Below are 25,379 nucleotides of genomic sequence, written 5' to 3'. Positions count from 1 at the left end.
GAGATTATCATAGTTTTTGAAACTTAACTATTTTTTTTTTTTAATTTCATGTAACTAAAGACAAATTCATATAATTAATTAAATTAATTAATAAAATTATTATTAATTAAATTGTAATGTCTTTTAATATTTATACTTTATATACATTTGGTTCATTTATAAAGAATATAATTACTATTTTGTATATACACTATAATACTTTCAGTATATATACTTTAAATATAAATATTTTTATTTTTTATTTTGTGTTAACATTATAAAAATTATAATTTTGGTTATTTAAGTTTATGTTTTTTGTTTGGATCTTTGTGTTTAGTTATTTAAGTTTATGTTATTATTTGGATATTTATATATAGTTATTCAAGTTTATATCGTTGTATGGATATTTATTTTTAGTTATTTAAGTTTATGGTTTAAGATCTTTATTTTTTATTATTTAAATTTAATTTTTATTACTTTTATTTTTATTAATTTAATTAGTAATTAATTTTATAAAATACGTAGATAAATATATATATGAGTTTAAGTAATTTGGTACTTATGAAGAAAATTTTAATAATTTTTTAATATTTAGTAAAAATGAAATAGGGTTAGGGTTAGAGTAGTAATTTTTAAAATTATTCAGATAGTTAATAGAGTTAGAGTAGTTGATTTTTTTATACGGTTAGGGTTTGGGTACCTCGAAATTAACGAATACTCTACCCGTTGACATCTTTATGAGTAATAAATTTAATTCAAAATGATAATTAAAATAATAAATAATTTATATGATTTAAAATATTTATTTAAAGAGATGTGAGAATAATAAATTTATATTTTATCTAAAAAGTTAAAATAAAATTATATTATTATTTAAAAATTCATAATTAACGATGAAGTGCGAGGAAAGTTGTTTTTGTAATTACATTTATTATTTTATTTTAAATTGAATATTTATTTATAAATTATACAAAATCGTGTATTTAAAATATTTATAATTTAATTTTGAATTTTCTTTTTTAACAATGTATAATTTATAAATTGAGAAGTGTTAATAAATGTTTGCTGAAACTATTAAGGCAATATTTATAGGGAAAATTACAATTAAGATATACTGCATTTAAAAAATTATGAGAATAATATATTAAATAAACTTTTTTAAAAATAATAATTTAACTATTTTTATTCAATGCATGTGAACATTCATTATCTAAACTCATTAAATATTTAAGTAAATAAATTATGCTCTTACATTCTTTTTTTTCCTTGTTTTTTCTTTTCTTCCCTAACAAGTAACAATCACATGTTATTATTAAAGACAATAAATAAGTTGTCAATTCTAGACAAATTAAGAAAGTTTTTATCTTCAACCTAATTAGATTAAATAACTAAATTAAATATTGATCTCTTGTATTAAAATGTATCCAAACTCTTGTATTATAAATAGGTTGCAATATAATGCTACATGTAAGCCATTATTCATTCTTAATCACTATATTATCAAAATCTTTATAGAATATATATAACTTGAAAGCTTTTTATGAACATTGCAATAACTCTCTTCAAATTTTGAGTGTCATTAACTTGCCTATAAATCCTTATCCAACCATTTTTTATTCAAATCAACAACAACAACAACTTTTCATCACCATTAACGTATTAACTTACATTTGCATTAAACTCACATCTTTCAAATTTTTCATATTAAGAACACATTCAAATCCTTATTAGTTTGATATAATTTAATATGTTAGGTTGATGGAACTTTACCATGTTCACATATAATGATACTTTAAAAAGGCACCAATGCACCCATAATGGTGTCAAATCTAGCCTTTAATCACAAGAAGCAGACATGATCAATTGCTTTTGCATGGCATTCGAACGTTTGATTCATTAATTGGTATATAATTTTTTATTTAAAGAATAAGGTTAAATCTCATTTCTCAATATTTTAAAAAAATACTTTTGCATTAGTTTTTTTTTTTTTATAACGAAGAGAGTTGACCCTTTTTCTTTGCTTTTAATGAAACAGCCTATGATGCATGAAACAAAATCATAAAACTAAATGCAAATAAATCAAGATCAAGGATAATGAACCTCAATGAGAAGCTTACCAAACCTAAAGGCCCTCAAAATATTTTCAACAACTCAAAAGCAATACAAATGAGCTTGCACTTGTTAATTCTTCAATAAGTGAGGAAGAATTGGTCATTCATGCCCTTAATGTCATCGGACTTGAATTCAAAGAAATCACAATTAGAATAAAAGCTAGACATGAGAAAAAGAAGTCTAGTAAACTTGACAATGGCTATTTCATTATGAAATCAAACCTCGTTATTAGATGACATTTTGATTAATTATATTTATTTGATCAATTTGATCATCATGATTAATTTTTGTCTATAATGAATTATAAGTGTACATCGGTAAAACATTAAAGTAAAAAATCAAGTATATGTATCAAAAAGAAAGAAAATGAAATCACACAAGCTAATAAGCTGACACAAGCAGCAAGAGTGCATGACCTAACACAATCTTCCCATCCACCTAAGGGTGACCTAATTGGCAAATTCCAAGTTCCAAACTTCTAAGCCTTTAATTAATCCTAAACTAAACAAAAAATTAAAAAAAAAAGAACAATCAAACAATCGTGACTGACCCAAACACAACTCAACCACAAAACAAATAAAAAGCCCACACACGAAAGAAGCCCAAAACCCCTTTTGCGGCTTCCACCTCCCCCGAACCGAACCCTAAATTAGTAAGACCAAAGAAAGCAGGGAAAAATCCCATATAATAAAGAAAAAAAAAAAAGAGAGGAACACTAAATAAAAAGGGGAAAAAAGAGTAAAAATGAAAATAAAAAAAGAAAGAGGAAAGTGGACCCCACAAAGTGTTTAGCCAATCAACAAGTTTTAAGGCACCCAAAACGAGTCAAGGCATAGGGGCAGCCATCCCTTTGTAACTTTGTTTCGGCTCTGCAGCATTTGTCACCGACCCTAAAATATATAAAACCCCGTTTCTTTATTTTATTTTCTCTCTTTGCCCCTCAAATACTTATTTTTTGTTTCTCAGCCCACGCAATTGTATTCTTTGTTAAATTAAAAATGATTAATTGATTAAGGGTTGGAGCAAGCAAGCGAAACGACCCTTTTGTGTGCGTTGTTTTTTTCATATCTCCTCCTCCCTCCTCCTCCTCCTCCTCCTCACGGACACACCATTTTTTTTAAAANTCCTCCTCCTCACGGACACACCAATTTTTTTTAAAAAAAAAGGGAAAAAAATAGTAAATAATCGGAAATTGAATTAAAATTTAAGAGTTTACTATCATAAATAATTTTTTTTTTCTGGGTTCTCTTCTCTCTTCGTTTGCTCTTTCTTTCTTTCTCTCTCTCTCTCTCTCTTGAGCTGCTCCCTTTTTTGCTCTTTGGTCTCTCGTTCTTTCTCTCTCTAGAATCTCAAAGAGTGCTGCCATAACCCCATTTGAACCCAAAAAAAATAAGAAAAACTGTATTGACTCTTACATTCCAGGTTCGTTTTCACCATTCGATCTATACGATGTCGTCAGAATCGTTTTATTTTATTTATTTATTGGGTTTTTGTCTTTTTTAGGGTTTGATTTTGATCGGGGTATGGGGGTTTTCAATCCGGAGATCTTTGTTGTTTATTTAGGAGTTTAATTGGGCTTGTGGTTCGTGCAATTGGGTTTTAATCAGATGATTTTTTTTTTTAATTTGGGTCTCATGGGTTGTTTATAAGGTTCCGTTTGGTTTATTTTTCTGCTAGATTATTGATTTTGTTAAGAGTTTTTGATTAGGGTTTTATTGATTTTGGTATTTTATTGGTGGCTTTTGGTTTTGACTGATTGTAGTCGATGAATTTGTCTAATTAATTAATGATAGATTTTTTTAATTTTAATATGGTTTTTATGTTAATTTTTTGACTTTCGGAAAAATTGGGTATCAATAGCATATGAACCTAAAAGTCGTGTATGTATCAGCTGGTTTTTGGGTAATAGTAATACTTAAAGGCCGTGGAAATTTTGATGTAATTGCAGTTTTAATTTTGGGTTTTGGATACTTCGGGTGAAAAACAATTTAATAGAGGGTATTCTACAATTTTGAACCTCGGTTTAGGAGTTAATTTTGAGTGGTTTCTTATCTGGATTTAATATTTTGTAGCAAGTGGAGCTCAAGGAGTGCGGCGAGGAGTTTTGAAGTGGGAAAATGGCTGGGGTTGCAAGTGAGGAGTCTGGAGTGGGAAGGTCTGTGGAGGGGATTTCGAGTGGGCAACGTTGCCAATTAGGGGAAGCATTGGCAGAATGGCGGTCTTCTGAGCAGGTGGAAAATGGAACACCTTCAACCTCACCCCCTTATTGGGACACTGATGACGATGATGATGGTGGTATGCTTTTGGATCCCTTTTATGTTCGGTTGATTGCTTTTTATTCTTTTGATATTTGTTTGTATGCTGTCTGTTATTTCTCAAGCGTTATAAGGTCTATTGAAGCTCTAGGTTGAATCCTTTACATATTAAATCCAGTATAATGCGACAGAGGGGTTCTCTAATGTTTAGAAATTATTTATAATCGTAGTTGTAATTGGTGGATTTGGTTGTTGAAGCTGGTATAAATGGAGCCACTGTTGTCCTGAGATTAATTTTAGCATAGATGGTCTTGACTTGTTTATTGTTGTCTTCTTGTGAAGTTATGCTTTTGAAGCTCTACCTTATTGATGTATGGTGGCGAAGTACTAATATCTGGTTCTCATTACACATTCACCTCTTAAAAGTTAGATTAAGAAAATATTTTCTTTAACTATCCTGTTTCCTTCATCTCCAGTTCCCATCCGTTGCAAGTTGACTAATTGGATGAAAAGGAGGGATTTGTTTGGAAAGCTTTGTCTGCGGACACATAGAACTTGAAGACTCATGATATCTAGTCAAGCAATTGGGTTTTGAGGGCTCAGGAATTATTTACGTTAGATTTATTGGTTCTTTTAAATGTTATATACAGTGTTGTAGAGGTGTGCGCGTAGCTGCTAAGGCATGGTGCCAGACTACAAAAGTTCCTCAGACCCTTTCGGGTGAGGTTCAGTTGATCAGGCACACGCTTGGTGCCTAGGTGTGCTTTTCCCTTAGGTGATAGGCACCAAAAAGCCTGATTGATGTTCTCTTTCATTTTAATTTTTCAATTAGCTGTACCTCTAATAGTAAAAAAAGGGACAGTATCAAACACTCTACTTATCAAAGTTTGAGTATTCAACATCGAACTTGGGACCATAAAGATATCATGCATACTGGCCAAAAAAAGAAAAAGGAAATTTTGCATGTTTTGTAGGATAAAAAATAGATCATTCTTTAGAGTTTTTTATCAAAATTATATGTCTTAAGCTTATTTACACACGCTCGCGTGCGCGCACACATACATATTGGTCCTAACTTCACTCAGGCGAGCACCTTTTTTGCACACTGCACCTCAGGCAATTTAAGGTTTCTAGTGCCTAGAGTGTGCCTTGCACCCTTGACAACACTAGTCATCTGTAGTTCTATAAGTAGTTATTTACTTTAGATTTTTTTTTAATGTCATCTGGTGTTCTACAAAGTCTTAGCGACTGGAAACTGTTTCCTCCTGATGCATAATGCCATGGAAGAAATATATGACATGAGAGTTGAATAGGCTAGCTTGCTAATACGTGATACTTGCTCTGAACTATCTGAGTGTACTGAAAGTACAGATTAAGCTGGGCTAGGGAATACTTACCAAGAAGTTTTCTCAACCAGTACTTTTTTGATATTAACATTTTAAGCATATAGTGTTTGGAATTTGTTTGTGTTGTTCCCTTTTTTTATTATCAAAACTTCTTCTTAAACTGAGTTTACTTCTTTATAGGGCCAAAACCTTCTGAATTATATGGAAAGTATACATGGAAGATAGAGAAATTTTCACAGATTAACAAAAGAGAACTTCGCAGTAATGCATTTGAAGTTGGTGGCTACAAGTGGTATGGGACTTAAATATTATTGGCTGTGAAGTTTGTACTTTGCTTTGCCAAATTCATAATTGTTATGCTGGAATTCCTCTTCTTTCATATTATTTTGAAATTATATTTGGAATATATTTGCGTTTACACCCACAGATAAATCTTTTAAACCTTATATTATTGGTCATAAAGAAACATATGGCTTTTTAGCACGATAAATTCCTTAGTTTTGATTTGTGCCTTTTTCCATGGTTGACAGGTACATCTTAATTTATCCACAAGGATGTGATGTTTGCAATCATCTCTCCTTGTTTCTCTGTGTTGATAAACATGACAAACTTCTTCCAGGTTTGATATTATCAGTAAATTCCACTTTGGGTTCATTCTCATCAATCTTGTATTTCTGTTGTTGAAATTATATGGTTCCTTGCTCTATTCTGAGCAGGTTGGAGTCATTTTGCACAGTTTACGATAGCTGTTGTGAATAAAGATCAAAAGAAATCAAAATATTCAGGTTGGCTGGCTCAAATTTACTTTATTCTTGCTGACAGAGATCACGAACTATGAGTAACATGCTGCCCTTGCAGATACTTTACACCGGTTCTGTAAGAAAGAGCATGACTGGGGGTGGAAAAAGTTTATGGAACTCTCAAAAGTTTATGATGGATTTATAGAATCTGACACGCTAATCATAAAAGCTCAAGTTCAAGTCATCAGGTAATCAGTAATTTATTGATAAGCATACCTCTGCCATTGGGGTTTCATTCAATGTTTAGTCAACTGCCTTTCTTACTGATCTTTATTACATAGCCTCTGTAGCTAGGCAAGTCCTTCCAATTTCCTTTTTGTGTCTATATGAGTAGTAGCATTAAATGTACACTTTGAATGTTGTTCTTTTTGGTTGTAAACTCTGTTTTCAGCAAATATAATCCTCAGGGTGAAACTGTTGACTGATAATTGTTTCACTCTGCCTTTGTATTATATCTTTGATGACGAAGTTGGCTTAATGATGAGGTCATTATAGTTTAGGAAGATTCCTTGCATGGAGTTGTTTCCTCATTTTGAAATTATGGCCTTGGAAGGTTACAGCCAAATTGATGTGTTGTGTTACTTAATTTGTGTAAATCTGTTTTAGTTTTTACTTTTTCCCATCTTGATGGGCAAATTAAATATTTTGTTTCGGATTTGTAGGGAGAAAGCAGATCGCCCTTTTCGTTGCCTTGATTGTCAGTATAGGAGAGAACTTGTTAGGGTCTATTTGACAAATGTAGAGCAAATTTGTCGCCGTTTTCTGGATGAGAGACGAGGCAAGCTAGGGAGGTTGATAGAGGACAAAGCTAGGTGGTCAAGGTAAACGATTTTATACTCAGTACTTTTATTGACATATTACTCACGTAGAACACTGAAAATCAGTTTTAACTCTTTGCAACATCTGTATTTGAAAGATATGAATTATTTGAATGTTTTTCTGTGATTTGGTTTCTGTGGTTCCTATTACGATTGCCAGATGTTCTGCTTAAGTTTCATCTTTGTTCATATACAATCAAATTCCTTCTTCTCTTGGCATTATGTATGACGGTGGCTGCTATTATTTTTGACTAAGTGATTTTTCTATTTTTGTGTTCTTATTCATGTTTTGGGTGGCATATATTTGGTAATTTTGTTTCTCATCTAGTCATTACCATTGTTTTTGTGAACTTTTTTCTCCAACTAATTGTTTGCAATTGTTGCAGCTTCTGTGCTTTCTGGCTGGGAATTGACCAAAATGCTAGGCGCCGAATGTCCAGGGAGAAAGCAGATGTGATTTTGAAAGTAGTTGTGAAGCACTTTTTTATAGAGAAGGAAGTGACATCTACTTTGGTAATGGATTCACTTTATAGTGGGTTGAAGGCTCTAGAAGGCCAGAGTAAGGGCAAGAAAGCAAAGCTAAAATTATTGGATGCTGAAGAAATGCCAGCTCCGATTGTTCGTGTGGAAAAAGATATGTTTGTGTTAGTGGATGATGTGCTACTACTTCTAGAAAGGGCTGCTTTGGAACCATTACCTCCGAAAGATGAGAAAGGTCCTCAAAACCGAACAAAGGTAAGTTATTCAATATTGATGATAGGATATAATGAGTAAGAGCATTACATGGGTTTAAGCAAGTATACAGTATTTTGTAAAGTTCCATTTTAAAATTTTGTAGATTGATGAAAACATATTTAGTGGAATTTCTTTACATCTCTTTCATACACAAGTCCTGCCTTGGTGTCTATAAGAATAGAGTGCTTTTTCTTCTCTGGAAGCTAATGGTGTTATCACATACCTGCTTGGGAAAATTAACTCAAGCCTCTAGCTTGGCATATTTATTTTTGTTTCTTGCAGCAACAATGAACAAAGCTTTTTCCTTGTACATGAATTTGTTTTTGTTTTTTGAGTATGAAAATGGTATTTCAGTTTTTTCCTTGCTTAGCAAGCCTTTCTGTTTAATGTAGGATGGGAATTCCGGAGAGGATTTCAACAAGGATTCAATTGAGCGTGATGAAAGGCGTCTTACTGAATTGGGTCGCAGGACAGTGGAAATATTTGTTCTCGCACATATTTTCAGGTATCATATTTGTTGACTTTGCAGTCAACTGGTAATAGCTTGTTGATTTTTTTGAATGTATCTCAACATTTGTCTGTAGGACGGCAGTTTAAAAGAAAGAAATGGATGGTAAAAATTTTCTTTTGTTTTTGATTTGCAAATTTTAGATGATTTTTTTTTTGATAATATAATTCAAGCTTGTGATATCAAGACCTGTTGTTTGGGTTGAACTTATTTTGAGGAGTTACTGAACTTGTGCTTAGAATTTTCTTAGAGCTGACTAAAAATGCATTATGGATTCAACCATTTTTTATCTGCTCTTGCTTCAAAATCCAGTTTAGCATGTAGCTTTTTTACAAAATCAAGTTATTGTATATTTTTCATTGGGACTTGGAATTGTGCATTCTGATACACAGGGCATCCCTATATCTGCATGATGTGATTGGTCATCATGATAACACTATCCGGAATTATTGCAGACTAGCCTGCAATGTCTTCTTTCTTAGTGGGAGAGGGCAGTATCTTAGTAAACTTTCCAGCTAAAATAGTTCTCTAGCACATAGGGTATTGTCTTATATTCTGATGGTTTATATGCTCAAAATCAGGTAGTGATGCAGTTAGTCATTTTTTTGGATTCCTTTATATGACCTTTTTGGTCAGCTTGGTGAGAAGATTGGATTCTTATCACTGGTGTTTCAAACTTCTATTCAGCAATCTCAGCAGGATATTAATGGGATGATACTTCCTTATTTGTACCCATAGATGACCTAAGTTTTTTGCTTACATACAGCAATAAAATAGAAGTTGCCTACCAGGAAGCTGTTGCTTTGAAGAGGCAAGAAGAACTCATCCGTGAAGAAGCTGCTTGGCTGGCTGAAAGCGAGAAGGCTAAACGAGGAGCATCTGTAAAGGAGAAAAAATCAAAGAAAAAACAGGTATAGTCCTTTTTTTTATTAGCATGGTAGAATATTAGCAGATATCAGAATGAACACTCTTCTTGGACCACCTGAGCACAACACAATGAGATAAAATAAGGTTTTACAGTTTCTCAAATCTATCTTTCTGGTGATTATTCAATTTACTTTTGGAGGCAATTTGAAGTATATTTGTTTTACTTCCATTTTGAATTAATTAAGAGTGTGGAGATTGAGTTTGTAAAGTTTTATCTTCCCCTGCTCACATACTGCAGGCTAAGCAAAAACGGAATAATAGGAAAAGCAAAGATAAAGGGAGGGAGGAGAAGGCGAGTGTGGCAGCACAGGATAAGCACCAAGAAGACCACCCTGGTGATGAAAAGGAAGTGTCTATGATGGTCGAGGTGCAACCAGTGCCTGAAAAGTCTGATGTTCTGGGTGATGTTTCCGATGTTTCTGACTCAGTTGATGGTGCCACTGAAGTTCTTCAGCCTGACTCAGAAGACAGAGATGCTAGTCCTGTTAATTGGGATACAGATACATCTGAAATTCATCCTCCCGCAGAAGCTAGTAGCAGTGGAATAAGTGGACTATCATGTGTACAAAATGGAATAGCTGATAAAAGGAGCCTATCTATAATGGATGATAGTTCATCAACATGTTCGACGGATTCAGTACCGTCAGTGGTAATGAATGGGCCCTATAAAGGGAACTCATTTTCAAACAACCAAAATCAAAAATCACCTAGCAGGTAAAGTATTGCTTAGGCTTCTTTTCATGCTTTTAGATGATAAGACAAGGTATTTATCTCCTTTGGCTCTTCAAACTTGTAGAGGAAAGAACCAGCGAAGTAAAACATCAAGTGATGGCAGTAGTTGGACCACCGAGATTGATAATCGGCCTTCTTTTCCTGCAATAGATGCAGGGGACCATAATGATGTTTCTGAAAGTAGCAAGGCTGGTGAATCTGAGTCTGAGGCTGCCGTTTCCTCCTTACCAGATCAGACAAAGTGGGTTGAGCCGGATGCTGTTAAGAAGGTGGCGTATTTATTTATTTCTCTTCCATCTCATTAAGCTCTTAAAGTTTTTTCTGACTTTACAATTGTACTGCCTTTCCCAGCTTGATGGACTATATAATTGACATTTATCTTTTCAATGTAATAGGAAGAAGTTGTTTTGCTGCAAAAGAAACCGAGCACTCAAGATGCAGTTGATTTAGAAAGACCTAAAGAGAAGACGGCTGCTATACCATGCTCTCCAAGAAGCCCTCCCAAAAATCTGCCACCTACTGCCCAGTTTAGGTCAGAGTACAGGAGTGCTGGCAGTGTAGATTCTATGCCAGGTAGGAAGGCATCTTCAAACAGCCTGCAACAGAGCGAACAACCTGCATCTTCAAGTACTTCATTCCAAATGACCGGTATATCTAAATCTGAGAGTCAGAAGGCTGCAACTCCAAAACCAATGGAAAAACCTATGACCCCACAATTGCCTGTGATGTCAAGGCCCTCCAGTGCTCCTCTAATTCCTGGTCCTAGGCCAACTGCTCCTGTTGTTTCTATGGTTCAAACAACTCCTTTTCTTGCTCGTTCAGTTAGTGCAGCTGGTCGTCTAGGTCCTGACCCATCACCAGCTACTAGCTATGTTCCTCAATCTTACAGAAATGCTATAATGGGTAACCATGTTGCGTCTAGTTCAGCTGGTTTTACTCATCCTAACTCCCCTAACTCAGGTGTCAACCCATCACCAGCATACTCACAACCACCTGCCTTGGTATCTGCTCCAGTGTATATGCCCCAGAGCTCTGAGAGGATAGAGCCAAATTCTGTCCAATCAGGCTTTCCATATGGCATGGTAGCTAGAGATACCTTGCCAAATGCACCTCAGTGGATGGAGAGTTCTCAAAGGGATGGCAGCAGAAATATGCACTCTGATCCTTCTTCATTGCTTAGCGACATCCAAAATCTTGACTTGTACAAGCCAGTGCATAATGGATATCGGGAACACTTCTCGACTGAGTTTCCAGCCTGTACATCTGGACTTCAGACACAAGGTGTCTTGGCAGATGAGTTTCCACACCTTGATATCATCAATGACTTGCTTGATGAGGAACACAATGTTGGGAGGGCAGGAACAGGCTTCCAGTCTCTTGGCAATGGGTCACATTTATTAAACCGGCATTTTTCTTTTCCATCCAATTTTGGCATGTCGGGTGAGATGGGATCATCGAGTGGCTCTTGCAGGTTTGAGCGAGCACGGAGTTACCAAGATGATGGATTCCAACGGGGTTACAGTAGCTCCTCAGGCAACCATTTTGATACACTGAGGGAATTTATTCCGCAAGCTAGCCCCCTAACGTATGCCAATGGACAAATTGATGGATTGGTCCCAACCCAGTGGCCAATGGCTTCTTCCGATCTGTCTTTACTTGGCATGAGGAATGCAGAGGGAGACAGTTACCCATATTACAGCCCAGACTATTCCAATCTAGCATGTGGCGTCAATGGCTATACGGTATTCCGGCCTTCCAATGGACACTGAAAAAGGTAACCGATGACTGAATTTTGCCCACAAATTAGATGGTTGCTTATCCGTAATAATGTATCTGGGGAAATCTGTTGGGTCTTAGATTTGGAGTGAGTTTGTAATCGTTTCATAAGGAAAACATTTTGTAAAGAGTGATATTGCCTTCTTTGCATTCAGCATTTTTAGTTTTATTAGAAATGAGGCTTTGGTTTATCTCCTTTCATGTTTTCTTGTTACTGCTTCACGTTGCTGCCTAGCATCATGTTAAATTATTTGACAAAGTATTGTCAGGTGTACTATCTGCCCAGAAAATGGCTGTGTCGGAGTCACCCGAAGGCGATAATAATCAAAGTATCCCTAGATAAGATTAAATTAAGGAACAGAATTGGGATTTGGAATAGTTGAATCATTTTCTTTGGAATCTTTCAGTGATATGTTTGTTTATTACAATAAATCCTAATGTTGAAAGAGAAATAAAATACAAAATATTTAATCTTGTATTTTGTTTATACAAAATATTGAAAGATTAAATCTACAAGTGCACGAACAAGTGATCTCAGCTCACCTGTCATAATTTGCCAATTGAAAGAGAAATAAAATATTTAATCTTAATGTTGAAGAAAACCACATTCCACTGCTCGTGGGAAGATTCAGACCCAGTCATTTTCTAGTTTCAACTGCAAACGTTCAAGGTTGAACTTCCAAGCATCTGCAGTACCATGAAACTTCCTATCCCAAGAACAATAAAAACCGTGGACCGAAAGAAAATGGCCGATCGAGACGCCTATCAATCCCATAAGTAATCAGATATGGATGTAGAAAAACAAAAACCTTGGGATTCAAGTCCAAGCAGCCTCCTCTCCAATCCCCCATTCAATCCCTCTTTGTTTTTTTTTTTTGAACAATTTTGATAAGAAAATAAACCAAATAGTCAACAGTCAAAACCTTTCAGCAAATAAATTTGAAAACAATTTCTTTTACCTCATAGCTATAACTAGTATAAGTACCCCTACTCCTGCATGAATTCCTTCATAGTTTGGCTTTTGTGATACCAAGAAAAAAAAAAATCATGAGGCTTCTCAACATTGCTTTGGTAGCTCTTGTTCTTCTCCTCCTTTTGCAAGTCCATGCATCGAGTGCTAGTAGGCTCTTGCATCAAGAAACCAAACTGGGGAGTAAAGGACTAGGCTTGCAGTCTCTTCAAAAGGGTCCCGTCCCTCCATCACAGGGATCCTCTTGCACCAACATTCCCGCCGGAACTGGTGAAGTAGACTGTCCATTGAAGGAAAAGCACTATGCCGGCGGTGCCCTACCTCGTGCCACCGCTTATCCACGTCTAATGGTTCAATTCGCTGTTGCCACCGATCAGAAATGAAGCTCGGAAAGCTGAATTAAAGATTCATCATCTTTTTTGGAATCTGAACTTGAAGCTGATCAGGGTTCGTTTGCCAATTGAATTATGGAGAATGATGGTTTTGGACCAAAATTACAGGTCCTGACAAAGTTATACCTTCCTGTTATAGGCTTTTCTATTCTTTCTTTCAATTGTAATTGGATTTAAATTGTATTCTAATGTATTCTCCTTAGAATGCAGAGAATTTAATTTGTTCTTTCCTTCTTCCTTGTAAAGTAAAATCTTTTGTACATCTTCAAAGACTTAATGAAGCAATAAAATTTCCTTTCCTTGTTAAAAGAAAACAAGGGTTTCTCTGAACAAATATTGCTCTCCTGTTCTTGGTCAACGACCAAATCTGTTTGTTTGCCAGGAAAGTGGAACAAAACGGACAAACAACATATAATTTTATTTATTAATGGCTTAAACTACTGCCTGCTATATGTCTCATTCTCATGCTTCCTTCTAAGATCCTCAACTGGAATCATTATGGGTGGAATCTGACTAAGAGATGGCTAATCTTTTAGATTAAGATTAAAATTGCGTGGTGGAATTGAAGAATCAGAGAATGTCAGAGTTTGGACTGAAATGGGATGCCAGTCTTGCCAGATTTGGTGGGCAAGCAGCTTCCTTTTGACTATAGCTAGTCAAAACGAAACATAATTGCAGGTTTTATAATAGCATTAATAAGATTCAAATCAGAGTATCTCAATAATAACAAACATCTTAGCCGTTAATATCCTTAGGTATTTTATAAACAAATTTAATCATACTCTTACATAGAAAAATGAGAGTTTGTGGAAAGTGACTAAGTTAACACATTGAGTATACGCTAAGGAAGAAGATATTAAAGGGGAAAAACCGCAGATTGTGCTTTTAATTTCTCTCCACCAATGGTTCATTCCTTGTTTCATGAAGAAAATGACGGATTAAACTAAGAACAAATATATAGAAAATTATCGATAATGTTGTTTTGTTGAATAAATGTACACCTTATCTAAAGATTGTAAATACAAATATATTACGTACTAAAATTGACATACATGTTAATTTTTTATTTATTTATTACTATATAATTCTTTATCTAAAGAATAAAATTCAAATCTTCTTTCTTTCAATTAAAAAAAAAATACTAAGATTGACGTTTTCTGCTTTCATAGCCTAAACTTGATCTATCATTACCTTTCTTGCTGATCTTCTTCTTAAAATAAAAAGTATTGGGATACTTGGTATGATTGAATCCTTAACATGGGTTTCCTCTGTTGCCGTGTAATGCAATATGTCATAATGAAACATTCTTGATTTATCACTATTAATTAAGAACATAATACCAATAAAATATATTACCAAAGAAGCTTCATGTGCATGTGCATGTACATGAGTCCTCAGTCTTCCTTGGTTTGGTAAAGCCAATAGAAAAACAGATGGTCTAATATTATTTTAGGTTGACCTTCGATCAACATCCAGCTAGCTCGTCATCATTATCATTATCATATGCCATTCGATTTTCAAGTCATGTTTAGGGTATGGGCATCAAGTCAAATTTCATTATCTGATTTTTTTTCTTCTTTAGAAATTGTAACTTTTAATTCAAATAAACTTAATAAAAAAATTAGTATATAATGGACAGATTTTCGACGAAAAACTTATGGAAAAAACAATCAAAAATGTAAAAAAACTTTTAAGATATATATAGTAATTAAGTTGCATTGAACATCTTTCGACTGCTAAAATCTCATGTTTTGGTTAGTCTTTGAAATTTAAAAAACAATGAACAAAATTGTTTTTGTTTGTCCTTTTTTAGTCAAAAGCTTTGTTTCATGTTGTTTGATAGGGCAATTTCTCATATGAATCACATTTCTTTTACCAGAAAAATAATGTCGAACTTTGAATTGGAACAAAATTTGACTAGTCTTAGGGGAAACAAAACCGACGGTGAACTTGCAAAATAGAAATAATGTACTAGGTTTCAAGTTTTGTAAGCTAGTTCTTGACCAGCATCAATTACGCTTTTGACATGGTAAACATAGGAACCATCTTGGTTTATGCAGTTAACTAAAGCTTTCAATTAATTTATTCTTGTTTTTTCTGTCCCCCTAATCCCAACCAAAAATCATTAAAAAAGAGATCATACTATATTAAGATCATCTTAAAATATAAGTGTGGGTAATTCATTAAAATAATAGCACTTAGTAATTTTTTTAAAAGTTAAAACTCCACCTATATCCTTTTTAGTTTCAATTTCTTTAACATGACACGTCTTGGTTTTTATTCTCAATTAACACACCTCATAAAATTTGTTTATTTATTCCTTCAAAGAGTTAAATTGATAAAAATACATTTAACTGTGAATAAATAGCTTTAACTTTAATTTGAATTGAAGGTATTATAGTAATTTTATTGAGCAAAACCTAATTGTCTAACTTCTGTGAGAATATAAGTTTTCGGTCAGATATTAATTGAGAAAAAAAAAATTCACATGATGCTAATTAAGAAAAAAATTATAAAATATTAATTGAGAAAAATTAAAATGACTAGAAATTATCTAAGTAGGATAATTTTAATATAGTATAAATTAAAAAAATTAAAGAAAAAGAAAAATCAAACTCTCCCTCGTGGCCTGTATTCCCACGACCTTTTTGAGTTACAAAAAGAAGCCGTGGAAAAGTTCTAAAAATAGAAAAGTGCTTGTTTAAAACAGCATCGCAGTTTTTAACACGTTAAAAAAATTTCTTGGCTTATATTTTAGTTTACAAAAATATTTCAACAGTCAAAGATAATGGGTGCTGGCATCTGCTCATATGTCAATTTTCATATAGTTTATTATTAGCTTCTTCTATCAAAAGGGTTTTACAATTCATGCATTTTCCTCCAGGAAAAGGAAACTAGACCAATCATATTTTTGAACTGTTTACAAGGGAAATCCAAGAGCAAATGTATAATTAATTTCAGCCTATGGTAGCAAAGGAAAAATTTGACTGTGGAAATAGAATTTATTAAGCAAAGCCCAAAGGTTAAGGGCAAAAAGAAAGGTGGCGAAAGTCACCTACGTAGAAATGAAACAACTTGGGAGTAAAATTAATAGGATGCTGGATGCATTACAGAACAGTTGTAAAATAAAAGAGAGAAAAAAAAAAAAAAAGAAGAAAAGAATCAGGACTTTAAGGTAAGGTTGTAGTTACAGTTTCCAGCATATAGTATATGAAGGCCTGCTGCATGCTTTACAGAGTAACTGTGAAGAAGTTGATGAATCTTGCTTGTTAGTTGTGGCCTTTATTCTTCTCTTAGTTTAGCAGCGGCAAACTTTATAACGTTAATGCCAGGAAAGGGGGGAGGCGAACGAAGGAGATGGCCAGCAGCGTTTATTTCATTGACCACGCAGTGGCCCTTCCCACCAGGGATTTGGGTGCAAGGGGAACCAGCAGATGGTGGCACTGGCCCCTGCTGTAGAGACTCGAAATTAGGAACAATTTTCCTGAATAGTTGCTCACCTTTCCAAGGCCTTACGGCGGCACCAAACTGTGCAGTAAATGAAATGAACAAGATGGTGAAGAGGAATGAAATCCTGAAGACAGTTCTTGCTTTGAGGAACCCGGCCATTTGTTTTTGAAGAACTTTGCTAGCTGCTAGTTGTTCGTTTATGAGCAGGAAATTAAAACAATTGGCTTGGATATGTGTGCTTGGTGAAGATCGGGATGCAGATATATATACAGTTGCAGAAGCATGGAGTAATTGCAGGGACAGTTCGCTGTTTGACTTTAGGCGGCGTTTGGCTTGAGTTAACTTTTAACGGAGTCTTGTCTTGACCTGGCCATGGTATGAATTTTCAAAGTCCATAATATTGTGGATCAAAGTAAAAACACACGGAGCCCCAAGCAGGGTTTTCTGCTCTAATCATCCCAATCGATTTCATTTAGATTATATATGTCCAATGTCAAATTAATTAAAACTTATTAACTATTTATTTGATCTAATAAAATTTAGATTGCCAAATCATGACAAAGATATTGAGTTAACTCTAAACGTGTATGATGCATACGAATAGATCATTCAATTTAATGATCGATTTGTTAAAATATTAACCATATAAAAAATTATAAAAATTCGAGTATAACTGGATTCATTCTCTTTCTTTAATTAGATGCAAAAGAAAATTGTAATATGAAAATAAAATTTTAATGAGTTTCTAATTAATCTTAACAAGACACGTAAACAAGTTGTGTAATAGATCTTAACGGAAACAATGACATTAACAAAATATATGACACACCAATCTATGTTTTTAGATGTCTTTATTAATAAAATTATGTTGGATATAAAGTGATATTTTATGCGTTTTTTAATGAAGTTTTTATCCACGTTGCTTAGATACAAAAGATAAAATAAATTCATTATGAACTTGTTGAAAGTTGAAAAAGAAAATGGTTTTGGGTGCACACATATCACTTATTCAAATTGTTTTTTTCTTCAATTTTCACCAACAAAATGATTTTTAATTTTCAACCTTGGAACATTGTTGGGCATTTGCTGACGAGAAGCAGCTGATTGGGCGCTGCTTGAGTCACGTTAAAAGTGATGGATTCCACCGCAAGGAAAAGGCAAAGGAAAAAAAGAGTGTTAGCGGTCTCTGCAATGGGAGAGACTGAATGGTTGGTAAAGAGGTTAAAGCGGGGGCGTGTGGAACGGGTGAATAGACTTTGATTTGATTATATCAGGCGAAATGGTCAAACACGCACAAAGTCGTATTGACAATATCTCCAGTATTGCTATTACAGGGTTATAGCCGCAATATGTATTTTCTCGTGACTCACTTGTCATGTTCTATGCCTTCTTGATTCATGCTCAAGGAGACAACAACATAGGCAAGAAACATATGCTTTTGTTTTGGGAACATGGATATTTGTGGGGGTTGTATTCTCATTGTAATATGCAAGAAATTTTGAGTTCGCCCAACTCATTTTATGAAAGGAGATTCATTGGTGTGTGATTGGCGTTGCTTATGGAAAAAAGAAATCTGACTTAGTTTGAGTCCTTGAAGTTAAGTTTTATCACATTTCGTGTCATTGTGTCTGATTGGACTAATTTCGGCTACTCCCTCTTCTTCTCTTTGGTGTGTGGAAAGTATTGTAAGATTACTCAGCTGCCATGAATTCTTCTATATCAACGCTGAGCAGTTCATAAGCGATATTTGAATTAGAACAATTAAAGCGAACATGGGTGTTTTAAATGCTTATCACGCCCAAACTTAAATTTCTCGAGGAAAGGGAAACAGTGAAAGGAGGGAACAACTAGTTAAGGAGATAGCGAAAGAGAGAGTCAGCAGACATAGATATTTCACATTTTGACAGTTACTTGTCTATGCATATGTAGCATTGCTATTGAAAATTCTTCAAAAACAAGTAGGAATTAATGCCATTTCTCGTTAACAATTAATGCTCTGAGGATGATTCACTAGTTTAACTTCATTTACTGTGTCTCACTTTGAAAGGAGATTGTTTCGTTACTTGACTACTTTGGGCTCAAATAGTACTGTTTCGAGAGCTAATTGATTTGTAACATGTATCATGAATAGGTTAATTTAGGTAATTTGGATATATCCTAAAAGGAATTGTTCATAAATTAAGTTTTGTATTAACATAAGCTTTTGTCGTGACAAGGAGCCCACGCTTAGGGGGTCTTTTTGCTGTTTGTGGAGTGTTCATTTGTCGGTTCACATGCTGCATCGTTTGTTCATTTTTGGGTTTTGGATACACTGAGAGACAACCTTTTTAGGTTCTCATGAATAGCTTGTAGTCTTTGCTTTTGGGTAAGTTTTTGAGCAGCTCTTATTGTTTGGCATAGTTTGATCTTATAATTGGGATGGGGGTAACGTTGTTGACACATGTAAAGGGTTTAGAAAGTAGTTTATATGGTGTCAATTGCCTTTTAGCAGCACCAACTTTCATACCACGAACTAGGATTTTTATGCCAAGAGAAGTCTTTTTCACCAAAGTTAAAGATTTGATTTGGCATACTAGTTTTGGGGTCTATAATAAAATTGATTTATCTTAAAAATAAGTACATAAATTTTGTCGTGTTTCTTGAAAGATAGAAGTAGTAAATATATTTCAAGAAAAAAATTTGATAAATTTCTGAAAATTATGTAATTCTTGTAATTTTATTATCCTAAATCTTATTTAGCATTAAAGTAATTGTTGAAGAAAAGAAAAAAAATAAGGAAAAAAAAAACATATATTTAAAACGCATGGAAGTCTATTACAAAACATCAAGAGCTTGGGGGTTATCTTGCTTGTTAGTTGTTACTCTTGTTCTCCATGGAAGTAGCAGCAGCAGCAGACCTTTTAAAACTCATGGCAGGGAAGGGTGGTGGTGAACGACTGAGAGGGCCAGCAACGTTCATTGCATCTAGCACGCATCTACCGGAGCTGCGAGGGATGCATGAAAAATGAGAATGACCAGATGGTGGCACTGGTCCCCTTTGAAATGACTCCAAATTAGGAATAAATTTTTTCAACAGTACTTGCTCTCCGTGCAAAGGCCTAATGGCAGCAACAAGTTGGGCTGTAAACGGAATGAACACGATGGCAAATATGAATGAAAGTTTGGAAAGAGATATAGCCTTTGTTAATTTGAAGAAAACTTTAAGGGTTTAGCTGCTTGTTTGTGACCAAGAAGCAGAATCAATGCAATTTGATAATGTGAATTGAGTTATTGACTGCTGATATATGCATGCAAAGCTCCCAGAAAATAGCAATTAAGATCTAATTAGTCTGGGTTATTAAAAGAAAAAAAAAACAACTAAATAGTTTGAAATTATGTCTCAGATAAAAATAAATATAAAATTATAAAATGAATTAAAACCTTACTTTATAACTAAAACTCAAAACTAGACAGAGGACTGTAAGTGGTTTTAAGCAAGGATCATAAAAATATGGGATCTATGATGTATAACTAAGAACTAGGCATTATTATTTTATCATGACTGATCGCAATTTCATAAATAATGAAACAACATGCAATGAGACAAAATCCATCAGCATTCCAACTCCATAATGATGCATATTTGTCAACAATCAAATAACACCCAACTAACAAATAATAAAAAAAATCTATATAGCCCTAAATTAAATATAAAGTTCACTTGAAAAATATATAATTAAAATCAACAAGTAAAAATTATCTTGAAATATTTGATCATAGTATTACTCTTAAAGTTGCATAATTTTGTCAAACTTAATTTTTATCATTTTGGAGAAGAAGAAAAAGAAAATATTTTAAATGGCCTGGTGAAGAAGAAGAAAAGAGCGTGACTCTGATTTGAGAAAAAATCAAAATATTTTATTTTTAATTAATTAATAAAATCTTTTTAATATTTATTGTTAAGCCCTTTGAAGTATTTTTTTAATCTCATTAATAAGATGTCAAAATTTGATAACTTAACAATGTATAGAAATTATGCACTGTTAATGTATCAAATATTAATCATATATATATATATATATATAGCCTTGCGTGTAGCAGAATAACGGTCTGAACACATGGAATTAGTTTAATACTATTTCAATAGGCATTTGGATAATTGCTTGACGTTTTTAGTTGAAAAGCTGGATTCGTATTGCTATGCAAAGATTTTCAAAAGATTGTATGCGGGAGGGAAGAAACACAAAAAATTCTTACCCCCACCAAGAAACAATGCAGACTCATTTCACAGTCAAAACTTACTGCTCTGCCAATCATTCCCCTGTACAAAAACTCACAGCCCTTTACACACACCTTTCAAAATCAATGATCCAAGGTTAAGATAACCTCAAACGAATGATGGAAAGGACACAAACAAACAAAAAAAATCAAATCTAACGCAATCAGCAGGTAAAACGCAAGAACACGACTCCGAAAAAGTGCTTCCACCATCATCAGCATCAACATCACCATAACTGGAGCCAACTTGAACATTGAAATCATAACTTTCAAATTAAAAAAAAAAAAACCGACAAGACCATTTCCAAGCATTAGCCAGAGCAGGAAATCAGAACAGGACCTAAATCCCCAGCAGCGGTATTTTTTTTTTTTGGAAGGTGAATTTTATTGGTCATTCAATCGCTATGCCATTATAAGTCTCAAGCCAAAATTGCCAGAGACTCCCATTGGAATGAGTACCGGCTTGGCAAAAAAAACTGTACACTAAACAGCCTACTACTGCTCACATAATCCTCAGCAGTAGACCCGCAAAAACAGCGACCGACCTTGATGCACCCAGAATAGTCCTTGTTCTCTCTGAACACCACCCTTGGCCAGGGTATCTGCCTTTTCCTTGGCTAACCTTGGGATTTTAGGGTGCATGTGCTTAGGCATGACTGCTGATTGCGCTGCCTGAAAGCATGCAACAATGTACACATTTGATCAGAGAAACAGGGTCACTACAAAGACAGTCAGCTTGGGGACGGTGCATGTGGCATCGTGCGGAATATGGATAGCAGACTTTGATAATCAATTTAAATGTTCAAACACGCTGAGTTATCAAAAGTCATATTCATCTCCGTGTGTGACTAGCTACCCTTTGGCAAGCTCGCAAAAACAATATATCTCTCCATATATTTCTTGGGAGTTTCCTTTCTTACAAGTCATCTCTCTTCGCTTGTTGAATAATGTTGAATCTTGTTCCGTAAAATAGATTTGTTGTTTCTTTTTGTCTCCCAAGTCTTAATTCTACAGTCAATCACAAACCATGAATGATTTGCACAGGCTAATTTGGGCCTTCGAAGAGTAACCCCAAGCCCTTCCTACTAGGTGTTAACCCAGGGTGGCGTGTTAAAATAATACTCTGTGCAAAAAGATATTGCCCTACATAACATTTGGTTTTTGTTTTTTTATTATAAACAGATAAAAGATCAGACAAAAGTAGAATGCAGAAACAATATCATAACTCCAGTCCCCGTCCCATAAAAAACATCAACATAAAAAAGAAAAAAAAACATTGTTCCCCTTTATCCCTTCAGGATCTGGCTGGTCCCCTCTGCCATGCTACCTACATCCCGAAGAAGAAAAAAATATCAGTACAATTTTTAAAGGCACTCCTCTTACATTATTATCTTTTTCATTTACCTCAGTGTTGTTTTGGTTTGTAAAAATATTAATTAATATACGGAAATATAAGGACAATGCAAGTAGTTGATAAAGGACAACTTAATTTGTAAATTGTTTTTAAGAGTGTTAAGTTATTACTACCATGGTATCTTATTTAAAAATTTACCAGAATGTTAATCCTCCAATACTTGTTAGTAATAAAAAAAAATACCTCAACCAAAATTTTAAAATAACATCCAAATATTTAACTTATTGATTGGTGTATGTTCTTCCTACTTAAAGAGTAAGGTTCAAATCCCCCTTTATCAATTATAAAAAAAAAAATCAAAGTATTTTGCTACTTGTGATAGTATTAATATATATAGATATAGCTAGCTTACCCATGAATTGAAGTAGAGGGAGGACATTTGCCTTTACTAATTGGAACATAGGTGCAGCCAGAACTCCCGATTGGCGGAATGGGATCGTGGTTAAGGGCCACACCACCCACCACTGCCTCTACATTATTCAGAGGTCTTGCTGATGTGGTCGTCGAAGCCAAAATTGCACTCCAAATGATCAGTAGGAGCATCATCATAACTTGAGCAATCTTTACAAATTTTCTATCACCCATTTTGAGAAACAGAGAGAGGGTAAATTAAACTATATTGGATGGAGGGTAAACAAAATTGACCATGCCTAGCTAAGCCATAAAAGGTTGTATTTATAGGTGATTGAAGATATCTCCATAGAGGTGGGTGGCCAAGAATGGAGGGTCCTTTTAATTTGATGAAGATATGGTTTTACAAAAAACAAAAAAAAAAAAGCTGGCTGGCCAAGAAGAATCTTTCTAATGTGACAGATTGTTTTGTCTTATAGTATTTATTGAAATAAAAAGAAATCCACACATGCATAGCTTTGCCATAAATAAAAGTAATATATTAGGTCAATCTTTCTACCTGGACAAATTGTCTGATAGTATAATATTAATTTTGGTTCTCAGATCATACTAGCTACTCATCTATGACAAAATCCAAAAGCTTTATCAATTCTAGCAGCACTTTTTTTGCTATGATAGTACTGTAGTAATGGTTAGTTTCAATTAAAAAGTGAGACACCATCTTCGTTGGTCAAAGTAGGTTTATTGTCATCTCCATATTATTGTTTGATAATGAAGCCGAGGAGAGAATAAAGACTATATATTTAGAGTTTAATGTATGTTATATTATCACTACTAATATTGCTGTGCATTATAATGTAATTGCTTGGACATAAGATTTGATCATCAAACATGCATTTATAGGTCATATTTTTAACAAAATTTCCTTAACTTCGAAGATTTCATGAACAAAACTTTTAACAAAAACGTACACTATCAAACAACTATGGTATCAATAAGAATCGATGGTTGCCATTGATGATGATTACGTTATCAACATGCCTTTTTCTACCCACTTTTTCAGCCTCGAAAGAATCGAAAGTTGTGTTGTTGATGGCTGATGATTGCGACTTTCGTCCCCTCTTCCCTAGCAACCAGAGGTCAAGGTTGATTTCGTGCCGCCGAAGAAGTGTTAGACGTCTATGGGCATTTGTTGCTTTATTATGCACAGACAAATGCAGCAGATTCGAGGAGAATCAGAATATTCAGACCAAATTGCTAGTGCTTGTTAAGTTGAAACATTTGCACCTTGAGATAATCATGCCGTGGGATGAACGGAACGAATACAAAATAGCTTTTGACAGACTTAAATTGATGAGTACAATAGTTTTAATTTATGTTCATGGTGATACCCTTTTACCAAGGAATCGTGCACAAGCAACTGGTACATATATATAGTACATGGCAATGCTCGAGTAGCTAGTAGCTACCTTAATTAAGTTATTTGAGCAGTACCTTAATTAATTTATTGAAATTGTTTAACTTCATTGATTGTCTCAATCTGAAGGAGATTTTTTTGTTCAATTATAACTTTGACTACTTTGGGCTCATATAGTATAGTTTCAACAGCTAATTAATTTGTAAATGTCTCACGAATAGGTTTAGTAATGTGGATGTCCTTAAAACATTCTTCATAAATATTTATTTTATTAACAAAAGCTTTTTTCTTGTTTCTTGAAAGATAGAAGTAATAAGTATATTTCAAGAAGGAAATTGATAAATATATGAAAATTGTCTAATTCTCATAATTTTATGCTGCTAAATCCTATATAATCTTCACATATGGATCATTTTTTTTTAATTAAAATTTCATTGTCAAAAGGAGAGTTCTCCCTATAAAACAGAGAGATTTTAAACCTTTCTATTTCAATGGTGAAATATAGACTCAAAATCGCATATAGATCATATTTCATCATGTTTATTATTAAACCAACAAATTTAAATATTGATAAAAGTTTCTTAAAGGCCAATAGCTGGTATTACAATTTTAGATATAAAGTCTTAAGGCAAGGGTTAGAAGCCCTTAATTAAAAACAACAACATAAAAAAAAACACTTGTGAATTATGATTATAAAGAAAATAAGGAAAAAAACGTGGAACTTTATTGCATCCCGATCAATAAAACGTAGAGAACTTGGGGAATTCTTGCTTGTTAGTTGTTACTCTTGTTCTCCATGGAAGTAGCAGCAGCAGCAGCAGCAAACCTTTTAACATCCATGCCATTGCCTGGGAAGGGTGGCGGTGAAGGAATGTGACGGCCAGCAATGTTCATTTCATTTAACACGCATTGACCGGTGCCAGGGATGTTTGAACAATGAGAATGATCAGATGGTGGCACTGGCCCCATTTGAAGTGACTCCAAATTAGGAATAATTTTTTTTAACAATACTTGCTCTTCGTGGAAAGGCCTAATGGCAGCACCAAATTGTGCTGTGCATGAAATGAACACGATGACAAATACCAATGAAATTTTGGAAAGAGTTGTAGCCTTGGGGAACTCCATATTTCTTACTTTGAA

At 34.0% G+C, this 25,379-nt stretch overlaps 1 protein-coding gene across 1 annotated transcript; it reads left to right on the top strand.

The window, feature by feature from the left end:
* LOC18603146 (MATH domain-containing protein At5g43560) lies at positions 3,224–12,183 on the top strand. Its single transcript, XM_018119750.1, has 13 exons — positions 3,224–3,513; positions 4,164–4,386; positions 5,873–5,984; positions 6,223–6,311; positions 6,409–6,477; positions 6,551–6,680; positions 7,155–7,313; positions 7,697–8,045; positions 8,438–8,550; positions 9,320–9,464; positions 9,719–10,194; positions 10,277–10,481; positions 10,608–12,183. The coding sequence occupies exons 2-13, from the start codon at positions 4,209–4,211 to the stop codon at positions 11,979–11,981; spliced, it is 3,399 nt and encodes a 1,132-aa protein (XP_017975239.1). The 5' UTR covers positions 3,224–3,513; positions 4,164–4,208; the 3' UTR covers positions 11,982–12,183.

The sequence above is a fragment of the Theobroma cacao genome, chromosome 4 (genome assembly GCF_000208745.1).
Source record: "Theobroma cacao cultivar B97-61/B2 chromosome 4, Criollo_cocoa_genome_V2, whole genome shotgun sequence".
Lineage (NCBI taxonomy): Eukaryota > Viridiplantae > Streptophyta > Magnoliopsida > Malvales > Malvaceae > Theobroma > Theobroma cacao.
Note: the sequence above shows the minus strand (reverse complement) of the source record. Positions and strands in the feature narration are given on the sequence as shown.